Below are 16157 nucleotides of genomic sequence, written 5' to 3'. Positions count from 1 at the left end.
CTTCATTTCCTTGATTTGAGCAAAACATAATTTGTGGTGGTTTTATCCATACAATTCTAATCAATTCGTCAGCCAGATAAACAACTTTATTGCAATGTAAAAATAGCACAACAACAGCGGAACATATTTCTTTGGTAGATTAGTTGTTATACAGTTTATTTCTCTTTTAAATGGTGCCACATTTTTGAGGAACATGCATTTCTGGGGTGAGCAGCAGAGCTGAGAATGTGGGTTGCGCCCATGAAACATTTACCAAATATTCTCTTCCAATACCAAACAGATTTTTTTTTGCTGTTGTTATTTACTCTTGTTCTGAGTTTCTGGTACCTCCAGTTGTGACAATCAGACAAGTATCATGCACTGCTACAGGGGTCGGTTGGTGTCTGCTCCAAGAATTGGCATGCCACGTGAGACTGATCTGGATAGTGCCTGTGCGATAGGGCAACTGCAGGCTGGTGTTCTGCAAAACCAAGTTGCGACATTATGTGGAGTGAGCCCAAGTACCATCTGCAAACTGAAGGCCAAGTTAACGGGGGATGTCAGAGACGGGCTGCAAAGTGAGCCTCCCAAAAAGATGGCACCCTAAGAAGACTTTCTTCTACAGATTTGCAGTCAATGTTTGCAGGACAATATGGCTGACGGCTCTCTACCGGGACAATCCGGAACAGACTTACATGTAGCCAATCTCCGGTCTCGTAGGGCTGCCATGACTATCCTTAAATTAATAAATTGTTAAATTGCAGATATGTCTTGTTTCATCAAACTTCAATCCTCCAATCCACCAAACAAGAATCAACAGCGAAGAAGATTTGGCAAATTTTCATTGGCGCAAACCCATATACTACTCCCCATCCCACAAATGCAGGTGCAGCTTTGTTGGGTAAATTAAATAAAGTTATATCAGTGTGTGGCGGAGGGGTTGGTGTGAGTTAAGCAAATTTAGTTAGTCGGCACGATCATACAAAAACTAATAGGCAACAAAGTTGGTAAATAAAAACTCCCAGCAGCACTGCAACAAGAGTAATCATAACTTCAATTTATATAGTGCCTTTCATAAACCCAAGGATGCTTAAGAGTGTGATGTTTGAAAGGCCTTGATGTCTGTATGGTATTTTAATAATCCCATACAGGCGGCTGAGTCCTTTTGAGCTTGTTATTTGTATAGCTTTGCTGTCATTTTATACCTTTGTTCTTCTTACTCGCTGATTTTCGAGATATTTAATTTTGCCATTTTCTAATACAAACAGAGATATAACCTGCTCATTTTTAATGTTCTGAAAAAGCATTTGCAGAAAGGATTGCAGATTAGATTGTGTCAAAGAGATCAATAATATTTACCCCATGTGGTGGTGATTTTATTTCTGTACTCGGTTTGTGTCTCTTCGCCCTGGTATTAAGACACATGAACACAAATGCTTTTTCAGGTGGTCCAGACCCACCCACTCATGTTACTCTACTGGGAAGATACAAGTGTTATAGTCTGACATGCTAAAGGAGTGAGGTCCAGCAGTTCCCACCCTCAAACCAAGCTGAGCAGGTGGAGTTCTAACACCTTATCTTTCTCCACACTAAATTGTTGATGGCCTGTTTCACATCTGTTTCACATCTGTTTCAGACAGCAGCAGCAGCAGAAGCAGCAGGCTGCGGTCCCTGCAGGCGGGATGGGAGTCCCCATGTCATTTGTGCTGGTGCTAGCATCCATCTGTCTTAGCCACTGCCTGGAACTACAAAACGCTCTGGATAGTTTCAAAAGGTCTGATAAAAACCCTTTATGCTCTGGTTAAACAGTTTTGGCTGATGTTGAACAACATTTAGCCTTTTACTCATTTATCTTGTTTAAGACAACATGTAACCCTCCTGTCTAAAGATGCATAATAGAGTTCTCTTCATATTCAATGTGATCTTGTTTGTTTCCTGAAAGTGCCACAATCATTTCCTTCCTCTTAGAACAATGATAGGCCGTTGGTTATCTTTGTGTCACAGCATCCAAATGCAGCAATATTTTTCTCAAAATGTTATTAAGATTTGTTTAATTAAAATACAAACTGTTTAATCAGAATCATCTGAATCAAAATACTTTATTTATTCGGGGGAAATTGGGGAAAGTGTATCATGGGTTGGGAGTGTCTAAGATGAGCCATAGCTGAAACAGCGTCATGCTCCCTCTCTAACCCGGTATGAATACGAATTGTGTAACAGTTGCCAAAAAAATAGCTTTTCGTGGTATCTGCTTTGTCACTGCCGATAATGGTTACACAATGGGATGAATAAGCAGGAATCACAAAGGTCAGAGTGGAGGAACACCCAACCCGACTTGAAAGGCATGAATCTTTCAAAACATCTACTTTTTGGTTTATTTCTGTATAGTGTGTTGTTAAATTGAAGCTGAACTCACTGTGTGTCCTGTAATGTTTCCTCTGAAGGTCTCAGGAACATGTGGTGTCAGAACCCACTGACTGTGTGTCCAGGAGCAGGATGCCAGTCTCAGCAAACCCTCACAATTTTTCTGTGGACATTCGGATGCCTGCTGTCGTTCCCGCTGCAGTGAGTCACTTTCTTTGAGGCATAGTGAAGGGTCTGTATCCTTCACTTTAAAAGTGTACTCATCTGTCGAGCTGAAACCATCAATGAATTAATCTGAAGTGAATCAATAGAAAGTGAACCTGCAGTGATGTTCTAAATAAGGATATAATATTTTAAAGGGCTACTAACTAAATAAATCAATGATTTCACTCACAATATTGATTTATAAAAGGATTTGTTTTTGCTTTCACGAAGACAAAAGCCCTTTCTCATTTCTAAAATGTATGATTTGACTGAGGGGAAATATTTGTCATGTCATGAAATGAACGGATTTAAATGTGTAGACATGCTAACTATATATTATATAATTATAGTCCTGTACAGAGAACTGTAGTTCCCCACAGCAGATGCACATTAATGACATCATAAATACAGATAGTGTCAGTGCAATTCGATTCTCAAAGCACTGCAGTCTCTTTTCCTAAGTCCTTTTGAATTCTCCTATCCACTATTCCTTAACCCCGTGACGTTTCACACAGAGGTCCAGGAATAGAGCACAGGAGAAGACGATAGGAGCTGAGTTTTGGACAATTCAACCATACAATACATACATGTCTGCCTTCTACTGTTGTTCCTGTTAGTGATTACTTTCTGTCTGTCTTCTGTTTACCCCGTTGGTGTTTACTTATCAAAGTGAAGACAGATCAAGAGCTAGTGCATTTCCCCTAAGCATTATGCTATATTTATGTAAGGTCATTTTCATTCATGCTGATAATTGGTGAGCGTCTGGTTTTATAGGCTACTTTATAAGTTCCAGAAATTCTCCCTAAACAATGAATCCTAATCTGTGTTCTTAAAACACTTTAATGATATCCTGGATTATCAAGTTATGAATTTAAATTATGAATTTCAATAAATGCAGATGCAAGTAAGAAAATAAAAGAAATTAAAGCTGCGAGCAGCGATGAGCGGGTCTTCGATGCTCCGTGTAGGTCCGCTGTGGTCCACACGTTGCCGCATCACAAAGGTGTTGAGGCATGGACCTTTGATGTACATGTGAAGTTTAAGGGCTATCAGTGCTTTTTCGTTGGAGTTACCGCATCATTGTGTTTTATGGTGAGGGACGCGTTGCCATAGAAACGCCACATTTTCAAACATCCAATTTGACGTAGAGCTGTTCAAGGCAGCAGTGTTAACCACCGTCTGAAATGTGGGGCCGTTCTGAGCATGTCGGTTAGAGTTATGACATCATCGTGTTCCATGGCGAGGGATCGCCTAGCATCGCGCAAACGTGAAAATGGGCGCCACATTACGACAACGGTGTGCGATAAAAAAACATTCTGTTGGATATTGTTTTACCACCCAGGTCTCGAGACCTTACTTTCCAAGTTTGGAGTCGTTCGGATAAGTGCCCTAGGAGGAGTTGGTAAAGGAACGGAGGGCAAAAAACGCGATAAATCGCGTTTTTCCAACGCAAGATTCTAAATGGCCGACTTCCTGTACATTTTTTCATACCCCTCCAACAGGCTTTTTGGTTCGTCTCTGCACCCGAGATGTACATAGCAAATGTTGTTTGTTGAGAAAGTTAAAGGGGGGGGGAGTTTACATTAAAAACGGAAGTGGGCGTGGCTTGCGCATTTTTGTACGCAAAGTTCTGGAACACATTTGACACGTCTATCTTCACCAGTCCTGACGCCCGTGCAAAATTTGGTGACTTTTCACATATGTTGCGGGGCTCAAATATGCATTGAAAATGGAGAAATAAAAATCATAATAATAATAATCCTTTCCACGAGAGCGGGCTACCCAACTGTCATGATTTCGGCCCCTTTTTGGGTGTTTTTGCCCGTCGTTTTCCCTGTATTCTGTGTGTTTTGCAGGGTTGTACAATATTACAATAGGGTCTTCGCCGACCTCTGGTCTCAGACCCTAATGAAAAGGTTTGGTTGTGCTCAGCAAGACACAGTAGTGTGTGTGGCCTGCAGCTGGCTCTGTTCCTCCTGTTTTTATACACTTCATGGTGTTTTACAGCAAATTATTTTACCTGGTAACAGAGAGAATACTATTGGCCGGACTTCTACAGATTCTTGTGGTCAATCTCTGGTGAATACTGGCTGACTGAAGTTTTGCCGTACACATAACTCTGTTTTGGTTTGTGCTTTTTACTCAGAGTTCGCTTTAAAAGAATGCATCGTTCAGTTCCACTGCTGAACAAGTGACGCTTGTAACAAATAGATATATTGTGTTCTCTAATGTTTCAGTCGGACACTTACCTGTGCACAGCATTTTCGGTGCCAACTAGTCAAGATGCGTACATTGGTGAGTATATCTTCTTTAAAATCTATTGAGGTTTACAGGCAACATACAGTACGTAGCCCTGCTGTAAAAGCACCAGTCAGAGATGGGGGCTCAGTGGTTAGTGTGTGACCTGCTCCATCATAATCATTCACACCCAACCCTTTGGAAAGAGGATATAATTAGCTTTCCATTGATATCCCAATTGTGTTTGTTCTCCAAATATTCAGCCAAATGTTTTACATAATGAGTGTGACCAAGGCTTTAAAAGTTAGCTGACAATATTTTAACCATAGTTATTTCAAGTGCGGGCTCAAGGCTTTACATATGGGGGTATAGTACCCCTTGGCCTCCTCTTAGGACCACCACTGGATTAGCCATGATTTTGAAATTATTGTTGGTCAAAATAAAGCTTGTTAGCAGGCTGTCCTTCTCATGATGATTAACATGTCCACATGTGGACTTGTTGCCCATTCCACGGTCTGACCCCGGCTCTGGAGCCATCAATTTTGAGACTGGTGGAGAGGATGACTCTCATCAAACTGTTATCCATCATGGATAACCCCCCACCTTCTCTGCCTGCAGCTGGACAGAAAACAGAGCTCCTTCTCCAACAGACCTCCAGCTCCGCTGTCACAAGGACAGATACAGGAGAACATTCCTGCATACTGCCATAACTCTGTATAACAATTCACCTCTGGTAGGGGGGGGGGATAATCATCAAGTTCAAAATTTCAACACACCCATTTGGGACCTGATTAACACTATCAATACAAGAACTTTGACACCAAAAGTAACTCTGTATCTTGAAAATAACCCCCCATCCCTTGAAAATGAACCCCAAAAGTGGCATTTTCTGCACATTCCGCCTGGTATGCATAAGCTGCTCTTACTGTTTGCCTATATACTGTTGAATAAATGCTTTCAAACCCATTTGATATTTAATAAACACTATTAATAGAAGAACTGTTACACCTCAAAGTGACCCTGTATCTTGAAAATAATCCCCCATCCCTCTTTAAAATTAAAAAAAGAACACAAAAAGCGTTTTTTTTTAGCCGTTCTGCCCTTTGTATGCATTCACTACTCTTACAGTCTGCCAATACTAAAAGACTAAACTCATTTGGAAATTTTTTATTTCAAATACAAAACAGTTAATTCATTTCTATTCAGTCACATTGACATGGAAAGAACTTGAACTTGTCAGTCTTAAGTAGCACCTCACATTTTTCTTAGCCTTTCAAGACTTTCTTGGAATTTTGCATATTCCAGTGTGGTTCGGTCACTCCTCTTGCCTAGGTACGCCATGAGAGCATCTCCAAACTCCTGTGCTGTTTTCATCCTCCTCTTCCCATTGGGCAGTGTCACCTGGATTCTGAAGATAGGATCGACTTTAGGCAGAAGCGTGGTGCTTTCTCTGGCAAACTGAACCTCAAGCTTCATCCTCTGCAACTTTGCGTTGTTGTTCAGACTTTCATCCACAAGGAACTTTTCAACTTCCCCACTGTCAGTGAAGGGGCCACCTCTAGATTTCAGTGTGTCCAGCATGTCTAGTCTCTTCCTCTCCTTTCTTTGAGCCATCTCCTGTTTCTCGTCTGCCCCACTCTCGAATTTCGCCTTCATGAGTTTACTCCAGTTGAGTTCAACCTCTCTTTTTGCTTGGGCTGCTGCCTTGAAACCTCTGAAGGATGGAATCTGTCCATCCCTACGCTCCTGGCTCTTCTGTAAAATGATTGACCTACTGACTGCGTTCAGTTTGCCTAGCTTCTTCAGTCTGTAGTCCACCTTGCCACATTGTCTCTCCATCCCAATGTTGTGCACAGGGGTGCCATCAATGTTACTAGCCTGTTCACTGACAGGGTAGTCCATTGGGAAGGTCTCCTCATCAATCCCATAGTCCCTCCTCTGCCTGGCCAGGACAGTCTTCAGATGGGGCTGCATGAGATCTGTCAGCTTCTTCACTTCATCCAAGTGTTCGGCAGCCATCTTGGAGAGTGTTAATTAACTTCGGTGCTGCCTACTAATTTAGCTTAATGTAACAGTTAACTAAGTGATTACTGTATAATAAAGTTAGCTGGCTAATTTGAGCAAAAACATGTCAAATCAACTGTTGCACTAAGCTAGCTAGCTAGCTAGTTTGAGCTATGTTCTTAACAGATAGAAAGCTAAAAGTATGACTAATATTGGAACCTGACACAAACCAAGCTAAATTATAGTACAATAAATGATATAATAATACAATTAGAATATAATAATTTTGTTTAAAAGGAAAAAACATACCTGGGACAACTTTGTTTAACTGCTTGTCTGATGGTGTGTTGAATATGACTGTCTGCTTGGGGATTTCAACGGTTTGCTTGCAGTCAACCAGCAGCCACAATGTATTATGTAAATGTATTTTATCACATTAGAACATTGCAACATCTGACAGGTGAACCAAAGTGTTCTCTTAAGATTTTATTTTATTTTTAATGATAAAAGGGGGGGAAAGGGGGCAAAAAACATGTCCGATTTAGTTTTTTGGGTGGGGTGGGGGGTTTATTTCATGATAGGTACCAACTTCCGATACAAAATATCTCCCAAATGACCCAATGCACCATCACTGAAGTGGGCGTAATCATTTTCCAATTTTTTTATTTTTAGGCCATTTATCCCCCCCCCCCCCCCTACCTCTGGCTGGCAGAGAATTCACTGCTCCTCAGCCTCTCTGTTAACTGGAACACAACATTCTAACTTTACACTTTACATTTATATTTTATTTAATATCCCATTTACTGCACTACTATGTATATAATATCCTGCTCTATATTTTGTTAACTCCAATAGTGTTTACTTGTCCGACAGTGTACTGATTATTTATGTTCTTAGTCCAACTGTGTATATATATATTTATAATACTGGTTTATTTTTATTTCTATTTCTTCTTATCACTGTGATAACTGGACTTAAACCATACCATACTGTACATTCTACATTTAATCTATTTAATATTCCACACCTTCCTCACTTATTGTACATATCATATCCTGCTTTATATTTTGTTTTTGTTTATATAATGTACATTTTTAGTCCCAAATGCATATTTTTTACTTTCTTTATAAATGTTATTTTATTTTAATTTTTATTGTAATTACATTGCCTTCTTTATGCTGCTGCTGCAACGAAAAAAATGTCCCAAATTGGGATCAATAAAGTACTTCTATCTATTTTATCCATCTATCATTAGGACACATCCTTTCCAAACCCCGTTGGTCATCACAGTCCAGTGTCACAGCATCAGCACTTACTAATGTACACAAAAATGAAATCAAGTATGATCGAAGTCATTGACAAGTTGTGGCAGGTTTAAAAGTCAGTTTGATGAAAATGCAGAGTATGGACTTTATTTTAGATTTCATGAAACTATTGCATCTGAATAAGACACAAATGGTCTGAGATAATTCAGTCTTCAGACCCAAAGTGTGTTGAGTATGTAAAGTATGTTATTAAATGTAACATATTTCAACCACAGTGTTTTTTCTTCTTCAGTGGACTTCATACCTCATGCCAGTATGGACACAGTTCATCACATGCTTCTGTTTGGCTGCCAGACTCCCGTCTCCAGCAGCAGCTACTGGTAATATCACATTTCACACTGTTGCATTATCATGAATAACCACAGCACTGCCCACAGAACCTCCTGCAGATCCTGCTAGGGGTCGCATTGTTTCTTTAGTGATGTGAAAAGCACCAGCAAGATATATTCCTCACCACTTCATAGCTGGTTCAAATAGCTTCCAGTATGACAGGTGGACGTTTGATTATAACTAGTTAGTCATTTTCTCTACAAACCAGAAATTGAATGAGTTGACAAAGAACCTGTTCCTCCTTTGTCATGACATGGTGGATATGATCCTCGCATCTTTTGATGCCAGGTATACAATTTCAAATTCCACAAATACCCCTCAAATATTGGCTATGAAAGGTGGACCCTAAAGCCTACACATTTCACCTAAAAACCTACATCTGATCTCAATTCAAGAAAAATAAAACATTGAATTTTAAAGAAATCCAAAACTTTTTAGATTGAATTCAATGTATAAACTAACATTTCACAGAAACGGTTAGCGTTAGTGCCAAAGTAAATACAAACATAGCACTTTGTTTGAGTTGTACATATTCTTGCCCTACTTTTGTTCGGATGTAGGATTTTTTTTTTTTGGCCTTAGTCTCTTTCACTCAGATCATTTTTCATATTATGCAGATGCAACATTTCTTTTGGGATAGAGTAACTTAGAAGGGAACCTCGGTGGCCCCATATCGGACCACGAACAATGCAACATAATTGTTTCGACTCGTGCTGAATGCCAGTCCTGACCAAGCGTTATATTTACACAAAGCCTTAGGCAAATGAAGGCTGATGCCTAACTTGTGCAGCTGACATCATCTTTAGATCAGACTTAGAACAACAGGTAAGAACTGGGTGAGTTTAAGACCAGGTGTAGGGTTGCAACAGACCCCCAGTACTCCAAGTCAAAGGTTAGACAGACACAAAATAGACTGGAAGAACAGAATTTTGACTTTCATAATGTTATGTATGTCTCCATTATTGGCAATGAAGTTTGGGGACCTTCTATCATCAGGCAGTCATTTAGACTTGCCAGCAACAGCAGGCAGTTGTTTCAGATGAAATAAACTCTGATAAACCCAATGTACATCACCTGCTGAGCATCCAACAGCAGCAGAGAAACATTTAGAGAATACTGGAGAACAAAGAGGAGCATTTAGAGCGAAACAGAGCTAAATGAGGACTGAATAATAGATGTAGATGACTGCACAACCCCTATATGCTCAATTTGCAAAAAGTCTGAAGTTGGCTAACATGTTCACCATAATATCTTTATAATGGCTGCAAAGAACATAAACAAATCAGGTGTCTCCAATAGCCAATTGTAGTTCCATGATTGAGCCTACGAAAATAAATAAGAATATAAATGATATTGCAATTATATGTTAAACCATGTATTTCCCAAGAGTTCTGTTTGGACCTGTGTTTAGAAGTATGAAAACAACAACAACAAATCTAAAAACAGAGAATCAACCCGGGAAGATGATTGGGAAATGAAGACCTGCTGACGCAACCCTGGTTCAAGTCTTTTTTTATTGACACAAATCCAGGTGTAACTTTGCAGCGTTAATCAGAACATTTTTTCAGTTTGTTCTGCTGTAGTTTTTCTCTCAGTGCCCTCTCCCTCTCACTTGTCCATCTTTTCTCAACAGCTCACACACTGAACAATATAAATGCTAGATTCCAAAGCGAAAACAACTCAGCAGTTACTGAGTCACTGAGAGCTGCAGACTGCCTGCCCATGATTGGTCCACGCATGGCCTGATGCTTCTGGCCAATCGGCTGGCCCGGCCATTAGGGATGCTCCCTGTGCTCTTGATGGCCTGGTCCAGTCAAAGCTGACTCTGTAAAGTGGCCATAAACACACGTTTCTATTTTACTCATTTAGCGATTTATAATTAATGCCCCCATGTCGTTTTTTCCTACAAAACAAACTTAGGTCAAATCTAAAGCAAGTAACTAATGCACACTGAAGGGTCGCGCCGGCTGGTAAAGATTCCCGTGAAGGCAGCTCTGGTCACCTCACTCATTGCTCCTCAGATATCCTACCCTGCTTTCTTTAATCTACACAGAGCAGAGCGCACAGATCCTGCGGGGATGCACCCGCAGACATTTCTGCTCTGACTGCGTGCCAGTCCTTTAAAAAGGAAGAGACTGTTTATTTGAAGAGGTTGACTGAGCTGTTTCTCTCTGAAGGGACTGTGGCAGTGTCCAAGGCACCTGTGAGGATGAGGCGTCCATTATGTACGCCTGGGCGCGGAATGCACCCCCTACTAAATTACCCCAAGGTATGTTTGTTCACAATGACTGAAAGTCTTATTTGTTCATTTACCTAAAGTTGTACCATCCGTTGGTCTGGGTTAGTTTGTTTATTGATAGAACAAGGTACAAAATGAGAAGGACATTTAAGGGTATGAAATGTAAATATCTCCCTCTTGTGGACAACTGTAATAATTGAAGAATTTCTAAATGAGCTCAACTCTACTCTGGAAATCTGAAGTTACATGTCTTGTTACTTATCAGCTGACAAACACAGAACTGATAGATATGCAGCTATCTCATACACGCCAATTTGTCATTCTTACTGCTGTTGCAAAATGTGTTCTAAATCTTTATTAGGTCTCCTAGCCAATCTGATAAAAGGGAAACGAAAGCCATTAAAACAAATGTAAGTGCATTTTATAAGGGCGTGCAGGAAAATTGTCTTGCCAGTGGCTATAATATCAGAGTATGGGTTTGCAACGTTTGCAATATGAACATGCTGTGACTTTCTCAGTCAAAACTTATGTTAACAATAGACACATAGAAGATAGGGACATGGTTTAATAACTCCCTGACTCCCCCTGTAGAACACAGCTTCCCTGTCTTGTTAGTGTTTATTGATAACATATAATAGATTTAAAGGTCCCCACTTGTGCAAAATGCACTTTTGATGTCCTTTATACATAAATATGTGTCCCCGGTGTTTGAGGAGACTCACAAAGTGTCAACCCTCTCTCTTTTCCTCCTTACCCACATCTCTAAAAATCGGGGGTACAAACGAGCTGATCCAGATGAGGCATGTAGCATGGGGGATCTGTTTGGTATTTTGAACAAAACAATTTACATACATGCTTTTTATAGATATGGACCTACAATAACCATCCAGCCATCCATCTTCTCCCGCTTATCCGTCAGGGTCGCGGAGGTAACAGCTCCAGCAGAGAGCCCCAAACTTCTCTTTCCCTGGCCACATCAGCCAGCTTAGCTTCCAAGGTGCTCCCAGGCCAGCGAAGAGATATAATCCCGCCACCTGGTCCTAAGTCTACCCCTCGGTCTCTTCCCAGCCGGACGTGCCTGGAACACCTCCCTAGGGAGGCGCCCATGTGGCATCCTCACTAGGTGCCCGAACCACCTCAACTGGCTCATTTCAACGCGAAGGAGCGGCGGTTCTACTCCAAGTCCCTCCTGGATGACTGAACTCCTCACCTTATCCCTAAGGGAGATGCCAGCCACCCTGCAGAGAAATCCCATTTCGGCCGCTTGTATCCGCAATCTCGTTCTTTCGGTAATGACCCATCCTTCATGACCACGGGTGAGGGTAGGAACGAAAATGGCCCGGTAGACAGAGAGCTTTGCCTTCTGGCTCAGCTTTCTTTTCGTCACAACGGTGCGGTAAAGCGACTGCAGTACCGCTCCCGCTGCTCCGATTCTTCGGCCCATCTCACGCTCTATCATTCCCTCACTCGAGAACAAGACCCCGAGATACTTGAACTCCTTCACTTGGGGTAAGGCTTCATTTTCTACCTGGAGTGGACAGTCCATCGGTTTCCTGCTGAGAACCATGGCCTCAGATGTGGAGCTGCTGATCCTCATCCCAGCCACTTCACACTCGGCCGCGAACCGATCCAGTGAGTGCTGAAGGTCACAGACCGATGAAGCCATTAGGACCGCATCATCTGCAAAAAGCAGTGGTGCAATCCTTAGCCCACCAGCTGCAGACCCCCTCCCCCACGACTACGCCTCCTGTCCATGAATATCACAAACAAGAATGGTGACTAAGTGCAGCCCTGGCGGAGGCCAACCGTCACCAGAAATCTGTCCGACGTACTACCGAGGACCTGGACACAGCTCTCGCTTTGGGAGTACAGAGATTGGATGGCCCTGAGTAGAGACCCCCTCAACCCATACTCCCGCAGCACCTCCCACAGTATCTCCCTGGGAACCCGGTCATACGCCTCCTCCAAATCTACAAGGCACATGTAGACCGGATGAGCGTACTCCCAGGCCCCCTCCAGGATCCTTGCGAGAGTAAAAAGCTGATCCGTCGTTCCACGACCAGGACGAAATCGCATTGTTCCTCTTCGATCTGAGGTTCGACAATCGGTCGGACCCTCCTTTCCAGCACCTTAGAGTAAACTTTCCCGGGGAGGTTGAGTAATGTGATGCCTCTGTAATTGGCACACACCCTCTGATCCCTCTTTTTAAAAAGGGGAACCACCACACCGGTCTGCAACTCCCTCTGTACTGTTTCCGACTTCCACGCAATGTTGATGAGACGTGTCAACCATGACAGTCCCTCAACACCCAGAGCCTTCAGCATTTCTGGGTGGATCTCATCCACCGGGCTTTGCCACTGTGGAGCTGTTTAACTACCTCAGTGACTTCCCCCCGTGAGATTGGAGTTGATCCCCCTTCATACTCCAGCTCCGCCTCTAACATAGACGGCGGATTTGTCGGGTTCAGGAGTTCCTCAAAGTGCTCCTTCCACCGCCCTAACACACTATCAGTTGACGTCAACAGCGTCCCATCCTTACTGTACACAGCTTGGATGGTTCCCTGCTTCCCCCTCCTAAGGTGTCGGACGATTTTCCAGAACAACTTTAGTGCCGACCCAAAGTCCTTCTCCATGGCTTCTCCGAACTTCTCCCACACCTGCTGCTTTGCCTCGGCCACGGCTGAGGCTGCGTCAGGAGTACCCAGGGATAACATATCCCGGAAGGCCTCCTTCTTCAGTCGGATGGCTTCCCTGTCCACCAGGGGGTTCGAGAATTACCGCCCCTTGAGGCACCTAACCTTGAGACCACATTGGGCCCGCAGGACGAAGCGGAGGTGTTGCCCACGTTGCCTTTTCAGGCTGTGCCCCTCCGGGCTCCGTGGCAAGCCCGGCCACCAGACGCTCGCTGACGAGTCGTCCTTCTGGGCCTGGCTCCGGGTCTCCTCGCTTTCATGTGTGTTTGTCATGAGGTCTTTTGACCTACAATATATTGTTCAAATATAGTATAATAGGAGACCTTTAAAGGTCACATCGTGTTTATTTACATTGCAAATGCTGAAACAGTGCAGTAATCAAACACAGAGTATCAGCTCCAGCTGTGTGTCCCCCTCACTCTTAACAACAACAACAACAAACAACAATTTTGTGTCTTTTTCTAAGCTCTGTTGTGTTTTCTGTTGTCCCCTCAGATGTCGGTTTCAAAGTTGGAAGAAGTTCAGGAATATCCCACTTTGTGCTGCAGATCCATTATGGAGATATCAGTGCTTTCAGAGGTGAGTCCTAGTACACACATTGTTGCATAGAGATTGTTTATGTACATCTTATTGAGTTAAAGTCTGGAAAGATTCATGGGTTTCACGGATTCACTGCACAAAAGGTTTCACAGCTCAGTGAAGGATAAGCCAATGACCAGTTCAAATGTTGTTGCACAATCAGGGTTGTGCAGTAGTGGTGTTAGTAGTTGAAATACATTTCAATGAAGTGGTGGTGTAGCTTCTTTCTGAATCAAAAAGCTTTTTAGTAGCTTTGCCCTTTTTCTGATCAAACAGTGAGTCCACATCTACATTATGCCAAGCAAAGCTCTCTGCTGCGCTTCAAGATAAAAGCGCTGAGGAGCAGTAAGTGCTTATGCAGATGAGAAGAAAGCATTTGAAGGTTTTAAAGATTAATCTGTTTTGTTCTGCAGACCATCATAGAGATTGTTCAGGACTAACCCTACGGATGACATCCAAACCGTGAGTAATTGTAATTAAAAGCACAAACTGTTCTGCTGAATACTGATAGAAAAAGCAATGGGTAAACATTTTGAGGAAGCCAAAAATCCACCACAGACGAGGGGCAATGTAATGTAACGTAACATAATGAGCTATTTGAGCCACCGGTATTATTTGACATACATATGTTTCATACAGATGCAGGTCTTTCACATATCGGGCCGACACACACTCCAGCCGACACTTGAGTAGGTCAATAACCGTGCCGTAGAATTTTCTACCAGCATTCAGGTCCTCCACAATTCCAGTCAACAGATATTTTGGCAAGCAAAATAGCTGCTGAGGTTTTGCGCTACTAGCTAGCCTCTCTGTTTGGACTAAATATCCGTCATTAATTATAGCTACAGGTGGAACTAACCAGGGAAACTTGGCTTACCTTGGCCTCCTGGACAAAACGCAGAAAAAGTAGAGGGAAATGTGTGAGAGGAGAAAGAATAGGACCCTGAGACTTTACTATCAGTTTTTCCTCTGGAGGAGCAGGCAAACTTGACTAGAAGGAATAGAAAGGAGATTTCAGTAGAAAAGTGATAAAAGTAAGCTATGCTACTTTATGCTTTACTCTACTTTAGTTCAGAGGTAAATGGTGTACTTTTACTCCACTACATTTATTTAAATACCTACAGTTACTTTATATAATTTTGGATTAATGATGTGAAGTATAATCAACCCTTGAATCAAACACTTTCATGATCAATAATTATAAAACATATCAGATATATTATTCTGAAATGCTCCGGAGCAGGTTATGTACCAGATAAGAGATCACCTCAGTGAAAGCACCGCCTGCTGACCAATCACAGCTCACAGCCTGCAGACCAATCAGAGTTTACCGCCTGCTGACCAATTAGAGCTCTGTGTGGGGAGTTTAAACCCATCAAGTCATATATCAGGATAAAGGAAATACAGTTTAAACTGCCGTATGCAATGCAGACAAATGGCAAAAATCGCCGACCGTGTGAACATGAAAATTAAAGAACATCACTACCCATCATCTGAGCCATTCCACTATTATTACATTTGGCATTGCTTATTTAAATATCTGCCACAACATAAGTAACCGGAGCAAAGTAACTCAGGGCATTGCGTACAGTCCACGGTACTGTAAGTGCAGACCCAAAGTGTCGCATTTATCATCTGTGTCAGTTCCTCGAGCCGTATCTGGCCGTGCAGTACTTACAGTGCCACATACTGTACAGGGTTTCCCCCAGAAAATGTGTTAGTCAAGGTGGTGACCGGGGGGGGGGGCACGTACTCATCTCCGGGGGGGGGGGGGGGTGGTGAAGAAGCCGGCGATTTTGGGCTGAGTTTTTCGATCCATTTGGCTGTGAACATTGCGAGAGAAAATTACGTGCAAATGTCAAAGGCAGGCTAGGCTATAATAATATAGCTACGTGTAAACGTTAAACACAATTAGCCTTGATAAGAAAACATTACGCTTATCCAGGTAGCCTACTAGTGAACAGTTGACAGACTATTATTAGACTAGTATAGAATTCAATAATAATCTTACCTTGATACGACAGGTTGTCAGCCATCCAAATAGTAGATTCGACAGGTTGTCAGCTATCCAAATAGTAGATTCGACAGGTTGTCAGCTATCCAAATAGTAGTCTTTCCGAAAAATGCTGGTTTTGAAGGATGTTGGTCGAACGATGATAGCACAATGACATATACCACTAGATGCCGCTGTTCGGACGCATCA

At 42.3% G+C, this 16157-nt stretch overlaps 1 protein-coding gene across 4 annotated transcripts in view; it reads left to right on the top strand.

Annotated features, from left to right (window-relative positions):
• pam (peptidylglycine alpha-amidating monooxygenase) overlaps positions 1 to 16157 on the top strand; it is a 49359-nt gene that overhangs the window by 1155 nt on the left and 32047 nt on the right. For 2 of the 4 annotated variants that reach the window (XM_063889486.1, XM_063889482.1), the window contains exons 2-8: positions 1616 to 1753; positions 2424 to 2544; positions 4785 to 4842; positions 8347 to 8434; positions 10622 to 10713; positions 13871 to 13954; positions 14368 to 14416. In XM_063889486.1, coding sequence (XP_063745556.1) covers positions 1662 to 1753; positions 2424 to 2544; positions 4785 to 4842; positions 8347 to 8434; positions 10622 to 10713; positions 13871 to 13954; positions 14368 to 14416 — 584 coding nt within the window. In that variant the 5' untranslated portion in view covers positions 1616 to 1661. Of the gene's footprint in view, positions 1 to 1424; positions 1538 to 1615; positions 1754 to 2423; positions 2545 to 4784; positions 4843 to 8346; positions 8435 to 10621; positions 10714 to 13870; positions 13955 to 14367; positions 14417 to 16157 lie in introns of all 4 variants that reach the window. The other 2 variants (XM_063889485.1, XM_063889483.1) reach the window with 2 other exon arrangements.

This window comes from Eleginops maclovinus, chromosome 8, assembly GCF_036324505.1.
Source record: "Eleginops maclovinus isolate JMC-PN-2008 ecotype Puerto Natales chromosome 8, JC_Emac_rtc_rv5, whole genome shotgun sequence".
NCBI classification, from domain to species: Eukaryota; Metazoa; Chordata; class Actinopteri; order Perciformes; family Eleginopidae; genus Eleginops; species Eleginops maclovinus.
This window is presented reverse-complemented; position numbering and strand designations above follow the sequence as displayed.